The sequence below is a fragment of the Nicotiana tomentosiformis genome, chromosome 4 (assembly GCF_000390325.3).
Source record: "Nicotiana tomentosiformis chromosome 4, ASM39032v3, whole genome shotgun sequence".
Taxonomy (NCBI): Eukaryota; Viridiplantae; Streptophyta; class Magnoliopsida; order Solanales; family Solanaceae; genus Nicotiana; species Nicotiana tomentosiformis.
The window spans coordinates 85,742,537-85,760,821 of NC_090815.1; the positions used below are offsets into that span (position 1 = coordinate 85,742,537).

General features: G+C 41.3%; 1 protein-coding gene across 1 annotated transcript; it reads right to left on the bottom strand.

Annotated features, from left to right (window-relative positions):
- Nucleotides 1–822: 822 nt before the first annotated feature.
- On the bottom strand, nt 823–1,197 carry LOC138910070 (uncharacterized). The gene has a single exon (XM_070201291.1). It carries the CDS (start codon nt 1,195–1,197, stop codon nt 823–825), a length of 375 nt encoding a protein of 124 aa, XP_070057392.1.
- Between the last annotated feature and the right edge of the window lie 17,088 nt (nt 1,198–18,285).

An 18,285-nucleotide genomic window follows, 5' to 3' on the forward strand; every position in this document is an offset into this window, starting at 1 on the left:
AGACTACTTGTTCCTACATGTGTGACTAGAGATACATCGCCATTAGGTAGAAACACTTTTTTTGGTATTTCAGACTTAATTATAGTACCACTATTCAGACAGCTTAAGCTTGACACCATATGATCGGTTGCACCTATGTCAATGATCCATTCCTGAAGAGTCTTAGTAGTAATGCACTCATTATGCTTACCTGTTGTATTAGATGAGTAAGTTGATGTTGCTTCTTCTTTGTTTATCATTTGTAAAAGCTGATTGTACTGTTCTTTGGTAAATAATGTAGGGACAGTATTGGTATTCTGTCCATTAAGAGTGTCTGATTTATGCTGCAAGTCAGAGTAATCCACTCTTGGTTTAGTCGATGGAAAGCTGGCTTGTGAAAAATCATTGTAGCTACTATTCTGACTAGCCTGAGAAGTACAATTGTCCATCTGTACATTATAAGCTGCAGATTGCCTAAATTTCCTTTTTCTGAATTTAGGAAGGTATCCTACCACCCTATAGCAGGTTTCTTTGGTATGCCCCTTAAGTTTGCATACTTCACACTGCAAATTATAGTTCTTTTTGAACTTGTGGTTCTGATTTCCACCACCATTTCTGGTGAACATAGTAGCTTCATAGTTTCCTGGCATTACTGCAGGATTAACACCGAGGATACCAGCCACATTTTTGACTAATTTTTGGCTTTCATCACTTATAACCATAGAGTAGGCTTGGTTTACAGATGACATTAGGCTCATGAGCAAGATTTGTCTTCTTGCCTGGGCATATGAGTCATTAAGCCCCATTAAGAATTGAAACAACTTCAGTTTCTGCAGATGCAGTCTAGGATTTTTCAAAGTTGCAGCTAAGAGCAGGAACTAATGCCTCAAACTCTTCCCATAAGTCTTTTAATTTTGAGAAATAGTTAGACACAGAAGTAGTTTCTTGGGTTAAAGTAACAATCTCTTTATGAATATTAAAGGTTCTTGAACCATCAATTTTGTTAAATCGTTCATACAATTCTTCCCAAACAGCCTGGGCATTAGTAGCATACATAATACCTCCTAGAAGTCCTTTAGCAACTGAACTCATTATCCAAGAAAGAACTATGGCATTAACCCTTTCCCAATGATTTCCCACAGCTTCAGAAAAATCCTCTTTTTTACAAGAGCCATCCACAAGTCCTAGTTTATTCCTTCCTAACAGAGAAATTCTCATTGAACGAAACCAAATAGAATAGTTTTATATACTTGTAAGTTGAAAGGAGATAATCTGTATACCACTAACATCTTACGGATGAAGAAATAGAGGGTGACTATAGTCGATTCCCAGAGAAGCTTGACTGTTTCTTCCTCCAGGCGCAACAGCACTTGCAATTGCTTCTTAATCTGCAGTATTACTCATTCTTGTTTCTTTGATTTGAAAGATCTTTCTTTCTTCAAATGATTTGCGGAATTTACTCGATCTTCAAGCTCTGAGGCTTAAATACTCTGATACCATGAACTAATTTGAGTATTATGCGAGCTAAGAACTCAAGAAATAAATACAAAAGAAGAAAGAATAGAAGCAGAAATGGAGTCGAGGAAGAAGAGAGAATTAGATGATCTTGAGAGAGGAGGAAGTAAAGTGTATTGTATTCATTTCATTGAATTGTTCTCTATACAATGAGCTGATCATGAGTATATATACATGAAGAATCTGCTCTACAGATTCTTTCATATCTGTAACTAACACAAGGTAATTAATAACTAATTTCCTATTTCAGTTAGAAGTTTGATAAAGTGCAGTTTAGTCCCAAGCTTTTGTACATTGTAGCTTCAGTCTTCAATAGTTCCTCTTAAAAGAAAAAAGGTCCCAATACGATTATGTTTTACCCATAACCATAAGAACACAAAAGAGCTTCTGAGAACGTGCACCTTATATTTTATAGATGGTGAGGGTATCATATGCATCAAAAAAAACAGTGGCAACATAAAGATCGAGAGTTCTTGTCATATTCGACATTTTTCTGATCCATTTCTCTACAATTATTTTTCACAAAGCCACATGGTACCTGTAAATGAAATACAATTCAAAGCTGGGGTCATATGAAAGAGAAAACTCAAATTCATTTTTGAGAATAACTATAAGAAACCAAATTCTCAGGGTAGGAATAAAGTGCCCAGAGTATGAAAAATACTTTCATTCTTGCAGCCTCAATTGCATTTAGCATGATGATACTCATATTTACTCCGTTAATAATATGGTAGTCCTTTTCACACCACTTTGTTAGCGTTATCACTGCAGAATGGTACACATTCATCTCAAAATACTTTTATGATTACAATATACACATGTGTTTACCCTCAAAATCAGATAACAATTGAATTTGTAAGTGGTTTTAATGATATGTGGATTAACTTGACACAAAATGATAAATCAAATTGCAATTGAAATAAATAATAATAAAGTAAATGTAAACCACAAGAATTGAACAGTTTCATCCTTGGAAGGTTAGCTACCCTCGAGCCGAACATATTTCGATCGATATCAAGACAGAAGAATAAGATCTTAAAGATAATAATAATGTATTTCTTTGGAATGCGTGTTACCATGCCCTTTTACAAGTAATCAGACCCCCTTTATATAGTATAGGAGTCCTACTTTAGGTACAATTCTATAAAAGGTAAAAATCCCTTGATTTGCTGATTATCGATTCTCTATTAATACGTGTCGAGATTCCTGCCGCAATATTCGACTGGTCACGAATATCTCGGTCTTCTGTTGGTTATGCTAACAATGTTTCTCCGAGCTCGTTTGGGGCTGGGGACGATTGTGGGATCACAAACTCAACGTTCTCGAAGGCAGGCGTTCTGACCCCGAGTTCTAGCTCGGTGGGACTTGAGATCGATCTTCAACCATGTTCTGAGCCTGTCCTTCGATGTTGTAGGCGAGCTCGATTTCGACCGTATACAGATAGTCTCCTCGTTTTTCGGAGGGTAGATGACAAAAAATGACATGAGCTTCCGATTCTTACTTCGATACCCCGCGACAGAGTCTTAATGGCATTAAACGTTTGTCAGTTGCCGATCGGCCACTCATGGATGCCAACCTTCGCTGAAAAACTATAAATACCCCCTCATTTGTTCATTCAAACTTTACATCCAAATCTTCTACCCTCGTGTCTAAGAAATTTCAATATTTCCAAGCACTTATATTCCGTTCACTTTGAGATCTTTTAAAAAAGCTTTCATTCATCTTCGTCTCAAACCATCAAGTGTACTCTTTTAACTTCTTCTTTTTCCTCATTTTTTCTCCATCTTTCAAAGAAATAGTGAAGACTTCAATATCTGTTCCCCAAAAAGAAACTCTCTACCTCGCAGCCGGCTAACGAAGAAGTCATTTCGCGTATTGTTGTCGAGGAACCGGTACCGAAACCTCCTCTGAAAATGTTCATCCCTGGGGGTGCCCGGTTAATGCTGATTTTAAGGTCGAAAAATCCTCCTCCGTACCAATCCGGTGTGAGGAGGTCTCGAGGTCCCGAAGTCAAAGAGGATTGCAACTAGGTTGACAAACATGTGGTGCTTCCAGAACCTGATGAAGCCATCACCACCCACATCGAGGGAATTTTAAGTGTTTACACTTATCCCTTCATGCTGGGCCCCTTGGACCCGGTTATCATCGACTTTTGCAAAATATACGAGGTAACACTTGGTCAAATTCACCCTTCTTTCTGGAGGATCGTAATCCTCCTCTATTTCTTTGTAAGTAAGATCGAAGGGTGCCCCTTCAATATCGACCACCTCATGCGATTATACAATCCCCGACTCTACCGGGGGGACTGATAAAGCTCGCCCATCGAGCAAGTAAAGCCTCATTCTCGAGTATCGATTAAGATAGGGATCGGGGTTGGCTAGGTCATTTCGTCCGAGTGAGGACCTCGGACTTGATCCCGGCCGAGCACATGCCAGTCCCTGAGAAGTGGAACATGTCACGTAAGTATAATTTTGCTCCCAAGATTTAATTTATCGCTCTTTTCCTTTCTTCTTATTGGTGTTTTGTGGTGGTGCAGCTGTTGCTCAGATCCCGAATGCAGTTCCCCGACTCAAGGAGTGGGTCGAGGACATCATATTACAAAGGCCTTATTCCGAGCGTTCGTGGTGCGAGCTTTCAAAGGGCCGATGGGAGGCCCGTTCTCACGGTGAGATCTCTTTCATGAGTAATATTTGGTTTCCCTTTTGCATCATTAACCCATTACTTGTTTTATTTGTTTTTTCAAGTTTATCCAAGGATGTCAAACTGAGGCTTTCGGCTCGTGAGGAGGACTTGCCCATCAAGTGTCCTGCTCCGGGTCAGGCCGGAGAAAAGAAGAGGAGGAGGGCTCCGAGCTCCCCGAGCTAAGAGAAGAAGAAACCAAGGAGGAGGCTGATCCGCAAGCCAAAAGAAACCTCCAGCTCCCGAATACTTGATTCGGACTCCCTTTACCGGCTCAGGGGTGAGTCTGAAGAGGATGAAATTTTGGTGGCCCGGGAGTCATCGGTACCTAAAGAACGGGCATCAACCGAATGGGGGGATGATAGAGGATAATCTCTCCCAAACTAATGAGGCCGATGCATCAGTGAGGGTCGAGAACCCTCAAGACACTGGTTCCGCTCCACCTGGTGTCATCGATATAACGGGATCGCCTTCGCTCACGGACTCAATGTTCGGTGAAGCTCAGGCGATAAAGGAGCATTCAAATGAGGGGCAAGGAGTAATTGATCCCCTCCAAAGTTTTTTTTATGCTGTGGATTCTACTAAGAAAAAGTCCTCCCTTGGGGACAGGTGGGTCTAGTTCGTGCCAGAGATTAGTCTACCGGTTCCCTGCCCTGAGTGTCAATCCCGGTCGGAAACGATCGATCATTATCTCCATTCTAGAGGACGCTCGGGTCCTTTCCGCACCTGTTGGGGTAGCTAGTTATCTCCGGTGCCTGGTGAGTGGAGAAGACCAGGCAAGGATGAAAGAGGTGGAATATTCATGCTTGTTCAACGAAGTACAACAGGCGTTGAATCGGGTAAGGTGTTACTAACTCTTTTCATTGTCCAGATTTGGTTACTTAATGATCTTAATATTTTTTTTTATATTCACAGGCCTCGGTGTTTCACCACGAGACCTTCCTCTAATACCGAGAAGAGTTGTGTCTCCTCAAGGCCGAAGCCAAAGAGCTTACTGAGAAGAGAGATATGTACAAACTTCTCAGTGAGCAATGCGAGGAAGAGGCTAAGAGTCTTCAGGCCGAGTTGGACGTAGATCAGAAAGAACATGACGTCCTGGTGGAAGAGGTAAAAGTCTTTGAGGTTAGTGATGATGAACTAGACTTGGTGACTAACGGTCAGAATCCGCAGGTCCAACAAAAAATTGATCGGGTCGATCAACTGCGAGCTGAGATGGACGTTGTCAAGGCCAAGACCGACGAATGGAGGGGCAGGATGGACCGCCTGGCCTCGGAAAAGGTGACTGCTCAGGCACAACTGTCTTTGGCTGAGGCCCAACTTCGAGCAGCAAAATAAAAGGTCGAGGTGCAAGCCAAAAAGGTTAAAGAGCTCCGGTCCCAGCTAAGTTCGGCCACCTCTGAGCTAGAAATTATGGCCAAGGAGCTTGAAACGGCCAATTCAGTGGTCGTGGAGGTTAAAGCTGATGCCGATGAGATGGTGGCCCAATATAAGGTTGATGCCGAGGCGGCCCAGGACCGCTTGAAGGACATTGTTGAATATGAGAAGCAACAGTCGTGAAGAGAGGCCCTTGAAGAGATTCATGCTCGGGGTTTCGATCTATCGACCAAGATTGAAACCGCTAAGGGGCTCGAGGCCGAGGCCAAGAAGTTGGCCTATCCCGAAGAAGAAGAAGACTCTGAGGGTTCCGATGGATCCGGGGGTGGAGAAGACGAGGCTATTTAGACGCCTTTGTAGAAGTTTTTTGCTTTTTTCTTTTTTGTACTTGTGTACTTTTGTATTTTTTGTTAAGGCCATTTGGCCTTTGTAAAGACTGTATATATTAGGGGTGGGCATGCGGTACTTCGGTTTGGTATTTAAGAACTTTGGTTTAGTATTTGGGTATTCGGTTTATCAATTGTGTATACCAAATACCGTACCAAAATAGTTCGTTACGGTTCGGTATTTCTTGTTTTGGTTCGGTACGGTTTCGGTTTGATACATTAACAGAATTGTATTTTTAAAAGGAAATGCTTTACAAACGTAAATACATGATGTAAATGGAGAGTGGACAGTGGACACGTTGTGCTAAGCTAGCAGGTTGTATAAAGCATTTCACAGATGAGTATTGTGTGTGAAATATGTGGAACCAAGCAATTGAAGAAGCATATTAAGCGGCACTTTCTCCAATGTAAGGCATTGCTGTATTTTCTTTTATGTAATTAAAGTTGCTTTCTCAATTTTCATCACCCATAACTTAATAAATTTTGTCCATAATGATAACATATGAAGTAATCCTTAGGAAATACACTTTATCTAAGCAAGAAAGCCAAAAGGTTTGATAAGGAAGCATGAGCAACCAGTACAATTGCAATTGCAAGTTTGCAACAGCATGCCAGTAGCAGAATTCATTATAAGAAAATCATTTTAAATTTCTAACGAGCAGCAGGCCAGTATCTAACGAGCAGCAGAATTCAAGTTTACACATGGAATTAGGGGGCTTGGGGTGTTGGGTTTAGGCTTATTGGGCTGGAAAATAAAAATAGAGGTGAGCTTGGACTTAAAATATTTCGGTAATTCGATATTTCAGTATACGGAAATATCAAAAACTCGATACCGAATACCGTACCGAAATACCGAAAATCCTATACCGAAATACAAAAATACCGAATTAATTCGGTTTGGTTCGGTTCGAAATTTATTTTTTCGGATTTTATGCGCACCCCTAGTATATATAATATAAGGCTTGTCTTTTCCTTCGACAGTTTATGAGTTTTGTTTCCCTTTGATTTATTCTTTATGTTTGCAAAAAGCGAAATGCCTTAGCATAAAATAGTTAGGTCATGTTCGAAGGTTCGAACAGGCCTTGCCTTCGACATTATTTTGTTTAAGGCATCGTACGGGTTCAGCATGATCGGAAATTGTTTCCCAAAGTATTTGTGATTTTTTAGATTATAGTTTGCTCAGGGTAGCCTTTAGAACCGGTTATGAAATTTTGAAGGCCTTGTTTTTTGTTACGGGTCTCAGACGTCTCCGAGCCATTTAAACATGGTCATAGCCTTTTTAGTTCGGGTGTTGCCCAGTAGGCTTGTTACCCCGAGTTATCTGGGCTTGCCTAAGATAACAATCCCCGAATGGGGATGGCCGTAGCCTTTAAGGTTCGGGCGCTGCCTAATAGGTCTTGTGCCCCCGGGCTCCGATAGCCCGAGCCATCCGAGTTTATTTTTGGACGGCAGTCCCCGATTAAGAGTGATCGTTTGAACCCGGATAAGGCGACCCTTGGGCTAGATACCTTTAGGGGATCGTATGTAGGAAACTCCTTTAAGAAGGAAGAGAAATGTTTTAAGGGACAAGATACTTATCTGCAAGGTAAAGACTTCTTTTTATTCTTGTGCGTAATAGTTACACATGTGTATAAGCTTTGTGCCAGGGCTCGAGCAGTCTATGCGGGCACAATTCATTTGACCGTTTGGCCCTTACAGTAAATCCTATCAATCGAGCCGAGACCATTCAATCATAAAGTTTCTTTTCTTGCTAAAATCGTTATCTGAGGATAATGCCCCCTAGTGTTCGAGGCCGATCATAGAGAGGCCTCGAATACTGTTGTTGTGATCTTCGATACCGGTCCATAACCGGTCTTCAATTCTAACTTAGCATGATTTACTGTTGCCTCATTAAAAACCTTGCCGGAAAACCCATTTGGGACAAAACCGGTTCAAGGGAAAAAGATTGCAACGCGTGCTTTCAGGCCTAAAACTTGTGTCTTCCTTGTTTGTTACCTGCAAGTGTTAGTTCAAAATAAAATAAGTGAATGGGGTCGTACCTTAGCAGTAATATCGTTTCAAGTGAGTTATATTCCAGTTGTTCGGTAGTTGCTCGCCGCTCATTGCACCGAGTTTGTAGGACCCCTTTCCGGTGATCTCGATAATTTGATACGGACCTTCCCTGTTCGGCCCCAATTTTCCTTCATTCGGGTTTTGGGTGTTTAGTGTAACCTTCCTTAACACTAAGTCCCCGTCATTGAAGTGTCAAAGGTTAGCTCTTCGATTGTAATACCTCTCGGTCCACTGCTTTTGGGCGGCCAATCGAACAAGGGCGGCTTCGCACCTTTCATCTAATAGATCTAGGCTTGTATTCATGGCCTCGCCGTTTGATTCCTTGGTTGCATATCGAAACCTGAGACTTAGTTCTCCGACTTCGACCGGTATCAGAGCTTCGGCGCAGTAAACCAGTGAAAACGGGGTGGCCCCGGTACTAGACTTCGTGGTCGTATGGTATGCCCATAAGACTTCGGGCAGGATTTCCTTCCATTTCCCTTTGGCGTCAGTTAACCTCTTTTTTAGGTTCTTGAGTATGGTTTTGTTGGTCGATTCTGCTTGTCCGTTCCCCCTAGGGTGATAGGGCATTGATAGGATCCTTTTGATCTTGTGGTCTTCGAGAAACTTGCTTACTTTGCTGTCGATGAATCGTTTCCCGTTGTCGCACATGATCTCGGTCGATATTCTGAACCGACATATGATGTGGTTCCAAATGAAGTCGATGAACTCCTTCTCCCTGACCTTCTCATATGCCTGGGCTTCCAACCACATAGAAAAATAGTCAGTTATAAACAATATAAATTGGGCCTTACCGGGTGCCCATGGAAGGGGTCCAACAATGTCCATTCCCCACTTCATGAATGGCCATGGTGACAGAACCAAATGCAGCAGCTCCCCGGATTGATGGATCATCGGAGCATGTCTCTGGCACTCATCACATTTTCATACGAACTCCTTCACATCTTTTTTCATATCGATCGAATAATAGCCGACTCTAATTACCTTTCGAACCAATGATTTGGCACATGAATGATCTCCGTAGGTGCATTCGTGAATTTCCCTCAGAACGTACTCGATGTCACCCAGTCCTAGACATATCGCGAGCGGGCCATCGAATGTTCTTCTGAACATGGTTCCGTCTTCAGAAAAAGTAAACCGGGCTGCCTTCAAATGCAGGGCCCTCGATTCTTTCGGGTCCGAGGGCATTTTTCCGGTCTTCAGATATTCTATATATTTGTTTCTCCAGTCCCAAGTTAGGCTTGTTGAGTTGATCTCGGCATGACCTTCTTCCACTACTAATCTCATAAGTTGTACATCTGCCCCCGAGTGTAACTCGTCGTCTTCGACCGATGATCCTAAGTTAGCAAGGGCATCGGCCTCACTGTTTTAATCCCGAGGTACGTGTTGCAAAGTCCATTCTTTGAACCGATGTAATGTTACCTTCAACTAGTCCAGGTACCTTTGCAGTCATTCTTCTCTGACCTCGAACGTCCCATTAACTTGGTTCACCACGAGGAGGGAGTCGCACTTGGTCTCGATCACTTCTGCCCCCAAGGTTTTGGCTAATTCGAACCCTGCAATCATGGCCTCATATTCGGCCTCATTGTTACTTAATTTCACAGTTCTAATAGATTATCTAAGTACATTGCCTGTTAGTGGCTTCAAAACGATGCCAAGTCAGGACCCTTTTGCGTTTGAGGCGCCATCTGTAAAGAGGGTCCAGATTCCCGAAGACGTCCCCGAGTTCACTAACAACTCTCTTTCGACCTCGGGTATTAGGGCCGAGTAAAGTCGGCCATGAAGTCTGCCAATATTTGAGATTTAATGGCGGTCTGGGGTCGATATTCAATATCGTACTCGCTGATCTCTACTGCCCATTTGGCCAATAGCCCCAAGAGCTCGGGTTTATGCATTATATTTCGCAATGGGTAAGTAATTACAATACATATAGGATGACATTGAAAATATGGTTTCAGCTTTCTAGAGGCTCTTAGCAAAGCGAGCGCCAATTATTCTAGGTGAGGGTACCTAATTTCGGCCTCACCTAGAGTCCTGCTAACATAGTAAAATGGAAATTCCGTACCTTGCTCTTCCCAAACCAGGACTCCACTTACCGCTATCTCCGATACTGCCAAGTACATGTATAGTTGTTCATCTGTCTTCGGGATGTGAAGCAGCGATGGGCTCGATAGATACCGCTTGAGTTCCTCCAAGGCCCGTTGGCATTCCGGGGTCCATTAGAAGTTATTCTTCTTCTTCAATATTGAGAAGAATCAGTGGCTCTTATCGGAGGACTTCGAGATGAATCGCCCCAGGGCGGCTATGCGTCTGGTTAATCTTTGCACGGCCTTCACGTTGTCTACGACCGTGATATCTTTGATGGCTTTGATCTTGTCGGGGTTGATCTCGATTCCTCAGTTGGATACCATGAATCTGAGGAATTTACCTAATCCAACTCCAAACGCACATTTCTCCGGATTCAGCTTCATATTGTATTTCTTCAATATGCTGAAGGTTTCCTGCAAATGTTTTAAATGGTCCTCTGCTCGCAGGGACTTAACCAACATATCGTTAATATAAACCTCCGTTGATTTTCCTATTTGTTCCTTGAACATCCGGTTTACTAGTCGTTGGTAAGTGGCACCGGCATTTTTTAACCCGAATGGCATCATGTTATAGCAGTATAGCACTATGTGCCATTTTTAGTGATGAAAGAGGTTTTTTCCTGATCACCCGGATTCATCCGTATTTGGTTGTACCCGGAGTAGGCATCGAGAAAACTGAATATCTCGTGGTCGGCCGTGGCATCGATCATGCGATCGATGTTGGGTAAAGGGAAGGAGTCCTTGGGATATGCCTTGTTCAGATTCTTATAGTCTACACACATTCTTAATTTATTCCTTTTTTAGGGACTACCACTACGTTCTCTAACCATTTCGGGTATTTAACCTCCCGAATGGACCCTATTTTACGGAGTTTGGATAGCTCGGCCTTGATGAAAGCATGTTTGACCTCGGACAGGGGCCTCCTCTTCTTCTTGACCGGTTAGAGCTTGTGAATGGTTATCTCCGGCAAGATCCTTGTCATATCAAGGTGGGACCAAGCGAAACAATCTCCGTTAGCTATAAGAAATTGAATGAGTTTTTTCCTGAGCTCGGGGCTTAATCCCGTGCCCAGGTATACCTTTCGATCGGACAAGTGTTCACTCAGTACGACTAGCTCCAGTTCCTCAACCATTGATTTTGTAGCGTCGGAGTCATCGGGGGCCATGAAAGACCTGGGGACCCCGTAGTCATCGTCCTCGCCTACCCCTCATTCCTCTAATTATGCCGAGGCTGGTATCGGTGATTGCTATTTGGCCCTGTCTTTGACCATCTGGTTCGGAGTCTTCAATGTTGAAATTGTGGATGCCGGGATCACTTCATCGACCGCGAACATTTCCTTGGCGGCCAGTTGTTCCCCATAAACTATTTTGACTCCGCTGGGTGTTGGGAATTTCAGTGTCTGGTGCAGTGTCGAGGGAACTGATCTCATGTTATGAATCCATGATCTCCAGAACAAAGCGTTGTATCTTATGTCCCCTACGATTACATAGAACTTAGCTTCCTGTACGGTTCCGGCGACGTTCACCGGTAATGGTATTTCCCCTTTAGTGGTCTCGCATGCCATGTTGAACCCGTTCAGGACTCGGACCGCAGGTGCGATCTGATCTTGTAGGCCGAGTTGTTCCATGACCCTCGATCTGATGATGTTGGCTGAGCTACCTAGATCAATTAACACACGCTTAATTCGAGATTTATTTACGAGTACCGATATTACCAGTGCGTCGTTATGGGGCTGCATGATCCCCTCAGTGTCTTCGTACGATACGTAATCCCGAGTCTGTTTTCCCCTTGTGATGGATACTTTGGTGCGTTTCAACATCATCCCCTGAGGTACATCGACCCCACCGATGATCATGTTAATGACGTGTTGAGGTTCCTCTTGTTCGGTCTGTTTGTTAGAATCCCTATTCCTAAAATGATTCTTGGCTCGGTCGCTCGGGAGTTCTCGAAGATGCCTATTGTTGAATAGTCGAGCCACTTCCTCTCTCAACTGTCGGCAATCCTCTATTCTGTGGTCGTGAGTGCCGTGATATTTACACATCTGGTTCGGATCTTTTTGGGTTGGATCGGATTGTAGGGGTCGAGGCCTATCGAAGGTTGGTTTGCTCATGAGTCTCCGGTTACTCGGACCTCGATCACTTCTCCTTTTATTTCTTACATAGTTCCGCCCGGACCCATTGCTTCTTCGGTCTCCATTGTACGGTTGATATCGATTCTTGTTCGATATCGGTTCATGATCGATGTCTCTTCTGACTCCGTCGATGGTTCGGACGGGATACACGGACCCGGAAGGGGCCCCAAGTTAAACATCTTCGACTCTAATGTTCGATTGATATCGGTTATAGACATCGGCCCAAGTGACAGCTGGATATTCTACCAAGTTTTGTTTCAAAGCTCCGAATGTTGAGTCCTTGGGGTGAAAGCCTGAGCGACCCAATCGTCCGCGACCGGGGGTAAGTCCATTCTCTCCATTTGAAATCGGGATACAAACTCTCTGAGCATTTCATTATTCCTCTGTTTCACTTTAAAGAGGTCTGACTTTCTAGTCTCGACCTTGATAGCTCCGACATGTGCTTTTACGAAGGAATCTACAAGCGTAGCGAACGAGTCAATAGAATTAGGAGGTAGGTTATGGTACCATATCTTGGCTCACTTTGACAGAGTCTCTCTGAATCTTTTCAACAAGACAAACTCAATCTCATCACCCTCCAAGTCGTTCCCTTTGATGGCACATGTGTAGGAGGTTAGATGCTCATTTGGATCGATCGTTCTGTTGTACTTAGGAATCTCGGCATGCGGAACTTTTTTGGGATTGGCTTTGGAGTCGCGTTTGGAGAAAAAGGTTTTTGCATGAACTTCTTGGAATCTAGGCCTTTCAATATCGGCGGTGCTCCTGGGATTTGATCGACCCTGGAATTGTAAGTTTTCACCTTTTTGTCATTAGCTTCGATCTTCTTCTCCCCTGATTCTACCTGTTTAATTAGTTCCTCGAACATCTTTATGATCTCGGGGTTAGTCCCTGATTAATTTTCATCCGACCTCTCTGCGACCGGTTTATCTCTACGGATGACTTCCCGGGACGGATCGGGTTCAATTCTGCTCGGTACACGATTTGGTTCTGTAACTGAGCTATCGCCGCCTGTTGAGCCTACAACATTTCGAAAATCACCCGCAAACTGATCCCGTCTCCTCCAATATTTTGTGGATTTTCAGCTGCCGATCGGGTTCCACCACGGACGCTATTCTCGGGCTCGGTAGGCAGGTTTGTGTCGATAGCCACATGTGAGTTAGCGTCAATTGGGTCTGCGACCGTAATTTCGATGGGATCAACGGGCGGTACCTCGTCACCGGGCGCTATGTTGTTATTTTCACTATGATGACCGGACTCGTTGTCAACATGTAGGGGTGCTGATTAAAGTTCGACATTTTGATTTTTAACCTAAAATTAGAGGCACTTCAAAGAATAAGTGTAAAGTAGTGTGTGTTATGGAGATTTGTATAAAATAACCACCATTATCCGTAATCCCACGGTGGGCGCCAAACTATTTACCCTCAAAATCGGATAAAAATTAAATTTGTAAATGGTTTTAAGGATTTATGGATTAACTTGACACAAAATGATAAATCAGATTGCAATTGAAATAAATAATGATAAAGTAAATGCAAACCACACGAATTGAACAGTTTCAGTCTTGGAAGGTTAGCCACCCTCGAGCCGAACGTATTTCGATCAATATCAAGACAAAATAATAAGAACTTAAAGATAATAATAATGTATTGTTTTGGAATGCATGTTACCATGACCTTTTACAAGTAATCATACCCCCTTTATATAGTAGAGGAGCACTACTTTAAGTACAATTATATAAAAGGTAAAAATTCCTTAATTTGCTAATTACCGGTTCTCTATTGATACGTGTTGAGATTCCCGCCGCAATATCCGACTGGGCACGAAGATTTCGGTCTTCTGTTGGTTATGCTAATATTTCTCCGAGCTCGTTCGGGGTTGGGGTCGATTCTGGGATCATGGACATAATGTTCTCGAAGGCAGGCGTTCCGACCCCGGGTTCTAGCTTGATGGGACTTGGGATCGATCTTCAACCATATTCCGATCCTGTCCTTCCATGTCGTAGGCGAGCTCGATTTCGACTGTATACAACACGTGAACAAAATTTTAACTTATTATATTAAGAGGAAGGAGGGAGGATAGTACTAGATCTTCTACTCTACACATACTGCATAAAAAGCTAAAGCAACAATTCATTTTTGAGTCATTAGTTCACTGCTGCTTCTATGACCCAAATTTGGTCTTTACCAAATGAAAATAAATTGGTAAGTTTACCTTCATGCATATCTAATTTTACTTTAGAACTCTTATATCTATGCTGCCACGTTATATGTCCTCCAACCAAAGGTGACGAGTAAGATCATTAGTTGTTGTAACTTCCTCCGGAATCACTAAATGGAAACACTTATTTTCGTCTTCAGAGTGGAAAAAAACAGATACATAAAAAATCAAGCACAGACAAAGAAAAGTAAAGAAACCATGATAAATTAAGTCAAAAATAAATTTTGGTCAGGCGTTGAAGGCTAGATAGCACTGCCATGGAAGTTCTAAAAATCTGGTTCATGGAAGAGAGAAAAGCAGAAGATAAGTAAGGACATTTTAGTAAGTGGGACAGAATAGGAAAAGCAGTACACGTGTATAAAGACGCACTACACGTGTTTTTTGGAACACGCCATGTAGGAATGAGGGTCGAATTACCACTTTAACCCTATAAAATTTATAATTTCGGGAATACAACTCTGGTTGCTCCTTGTACCGGCGTGTTCGTCCTTCCAAACTGCCGCTTCTAATATATATTAGTTGGAAATGGCCCGTGCTGAGCCCGGGCTCAGACCTACTAAGTTAATAATTTATATTATATTGTTTTATGAAAAAAGTGGATAACTTTTCATAGAAAGTAAGTTCCGCTACGATCAATTTGTGGAGTTGAGACATAATTTTAGGTACCCAATCTGTTGAGTTGTGATTTGAGATAATAGTTTCTAGCAACATTGTAAGTCTACCCTAATTTGTGGAGTTGAGACATAATTTTAGGTACCCAATCTGATGAGTTGTGATTTGAGATAATAGTTTCTAGCAACATTGTAAGTCTACCCTAATTTGTGGAGTTGAGACAGAATTTTAGGTACCCAATCTGATGAGTTGTGATTTGAGATAATAGTTTCTAGCAACATTGTAAGTCTACCCTGCTAAGCAGGGGCTCGAGTTTAAAATGTAAACCCCTTTAATTTTTCCTGAATGCAAAATTATATTAGTAGCTTAAACTTGGTTCCTGAGATTCAAATGTTATCTTCCTTGTTAGTATGTCACTTCTGGTCTCTTCAGGATGCGAGCCTTGTACATATACCTGTGCAGTTTAAATAGGTTTTCAAACATCATTGACTATGGCTATAAATACTACACATACCATAGTTTGCCAAAAGCTAAGGGTTCATATTTTACAAAAAAAAAATTAACCTGCGCTCCATCCATGAATGTATCCGTCGATCAACAGAGTTAGTAATGCCTAGAAACAAGGTTCATTAATATTTGATCTCTCACACGTTTTTCATCTGGACCTATCTGATTAGAAATTTATTCTCTACTTGGAAATCATTTACTCATATATTACATGTGGTTATATTACTAATGGCACTTGTATCTCAGACTTGTACAGTTATTTACTTTGGAAAATATTAGCAACTGCACGCAAATTATTGGAATATAAATATCAGTTTTATCCTTCTACAGTATTCTTGTTATATATATTTGTTCTATAAAAGAAGTGTGGTGCACCTAACAACAAGAAAAGAACCAAAGCAAGCAATACAAAAAATATCCAGGATTATCTTCCGGACTGTGTGAATTCAATAGTTAAGCACACAAAAATTCTTTCCAACTCCTTACCATTATCGGTAAGGTAGCTGAAAACCATTTTAGCATTTCCAAATTTAGCTAATAGAGGATTATCAACTCAAGTTCACAACAATCATTAATAGTATTTAAGAGCGCTAAACTCTTCATAGAGGCATAACTAAGTAACGGTCCTAAAATGTAAATTGTTAAGAAACAATGGTGGTCTTTCTGCTTTAGCCTGTAAGAACTAAATTAGACACCAGATATGCCATAATAAACATAACAGAAACAACGTAAGCGAGAATATGTAAGCTTTACATATTAACTGGTTCAGCTTCCCACTGTGTGTGAGGCGTTATAGCTTACAAAATTATCATGTATCATTGTATCTCTAAGTTTGATCTTAAGAAAGTAGTGAACTTGTATTATTTTCTACTTTTATTATTTCTTAGAGTGATGGTTCTACTATACAAAGTAAAGAATGCAATACCAAAGCACCACTTACGAAGAATCGCCTAGCAAAATTCAAGCACCACACTACACGCATAGTCAGAACCCCTCGTTATCTTACGTGCGACTCTAATTGCCTACGGCTCATACAAAGACTCCTAAATCCATCATGAGCCCTTTCTTCCATCCCTCTTCTCCAATCCTCCATCAAACTTGCGTTCCTCGGGCGTTATGAAATAGGGGTCTTCCTTTTGCCTATCGTATGTATTGGCTTGCCTTCGTCCCGAACCAAGGCATTTGGCGGACGTATGGGTGTAGGAATTAAGCTCGATGACTACATAAGCTAAAGAATATTATTACAAGATAGAAAGTGGCACATTAGGATATTTGTCCTTGTCATGCAGGATCTTTGCTTTGCTCCGTCCAATCAAAGAAGAAGAGTTACATTAAAGTTACCATCGAAATAACAAAGGTACATCTGCCATCACCAGAAGCATCATAATGTCACATGTTTCAGACATGCTTGGACCTTTAATATTCTGTACATAGTATGGCTGCCATCAATTTTATAGATAATGGAGCAGAGATTGATTTACAAGCAATTTTATTTGATAGCGTAGTGTGATTTTCATCGTGTACAACACTTCAACCTTTTGAACAAACATATAATCTAGCTTTCTAAAATCTTACGGCCGATCAAAGTGGATGAAGCATGACTTTTTCGTCCCTATATCTAGATACAATTCAAGAAACTGAAATTTCTTCTCCTTCACAAAAAGAGCTGTTGTTATTCCTAGGTGTATTATGAGTTAAAAGCCGAGGAGAGGATTATATTACCCCTCTTTTTTCTCTTAAACAAATGGTAGGTCTAGAAGATGATTAAAGGAGCCAACTTAGAGTGCAAGTGTGCATTGAGTTAGAAGGAAGTTCTAATTTTCAGCTTCACTGTCCGCACAAGGTGAAGGTTTATTTCCTGCATTCAATCTTTTACATGCTCAACTGAACAAATGAAGATCCTCCGCAAATATTGCAAAACTCTCTGAAGTAAAGTCATTGAATACCATGTTATGTTAAGTTCATGGAATACTCCATCTCATAAATATCCTTTCTTCTTCGCGCCCTTCAAACTTAACCTTTGGTATTTGCAATAATACATCTTTTGATAGATATTTAGATTCAGTGTTAGGCTAGTATGAACAGAAGACCTAATACCTACACAAAATATATAATATAATAATTATCTTCAAGATTTACTTACAATGCCTTTTTGTAATGAGCAAAGGATAGTATCATTATAAGCATGAGCAAATAACTTGAAATGCATTAATAAAAAGCTCTTATTTAATGTCACATTAGATGAAAAAGTAATGTCAAGAACCAGACTGTCACTCCATAAAACAAAAACTATGAAGTCTAACTTAGGTAAAGAAATATTCATTAGATAGAAATAGTAGTAGTTCTCCACATTGTTTCCTTGTAACATCTTAGGGAGCAGCTGAATTATGACTCAAATGTATATCAGAGGGAGATTCTAGAATAAGAAGAAGTGAACTCGCATGAATCAGACCATCCCATCGATATATGGTCATAAGACCCTTCACAGAAAAAATCCAGTTAAATATTTTATTAAAAATTATTACATTGCTGAGCTACTCTGATTACTACTCACATTTGTCCATATCATCTAACACTTTATATGTTCTACTGTGTAACATCCCCATTGGTCATGTTTAGATATTTTATCATCCTATCTAATCAAGTTCTACACTTTAACGGAACTTACGACACATGCATTCCAGATCCCAAACTTTATGATCCCTTTGTTAGACCAAACAATGTTCCAAAGTAAAACATGAGTATA

Bases quoted from the DNA above. Each gene is read 5' to 3' on its own strand.
- LOC138910070 (XM_070201291.1), bottom strand. From the start codon at position 1,197: ATGAGAATTTCTCTGTTAGGAAGGAATAAACTAGGACTTGTGGATGGC.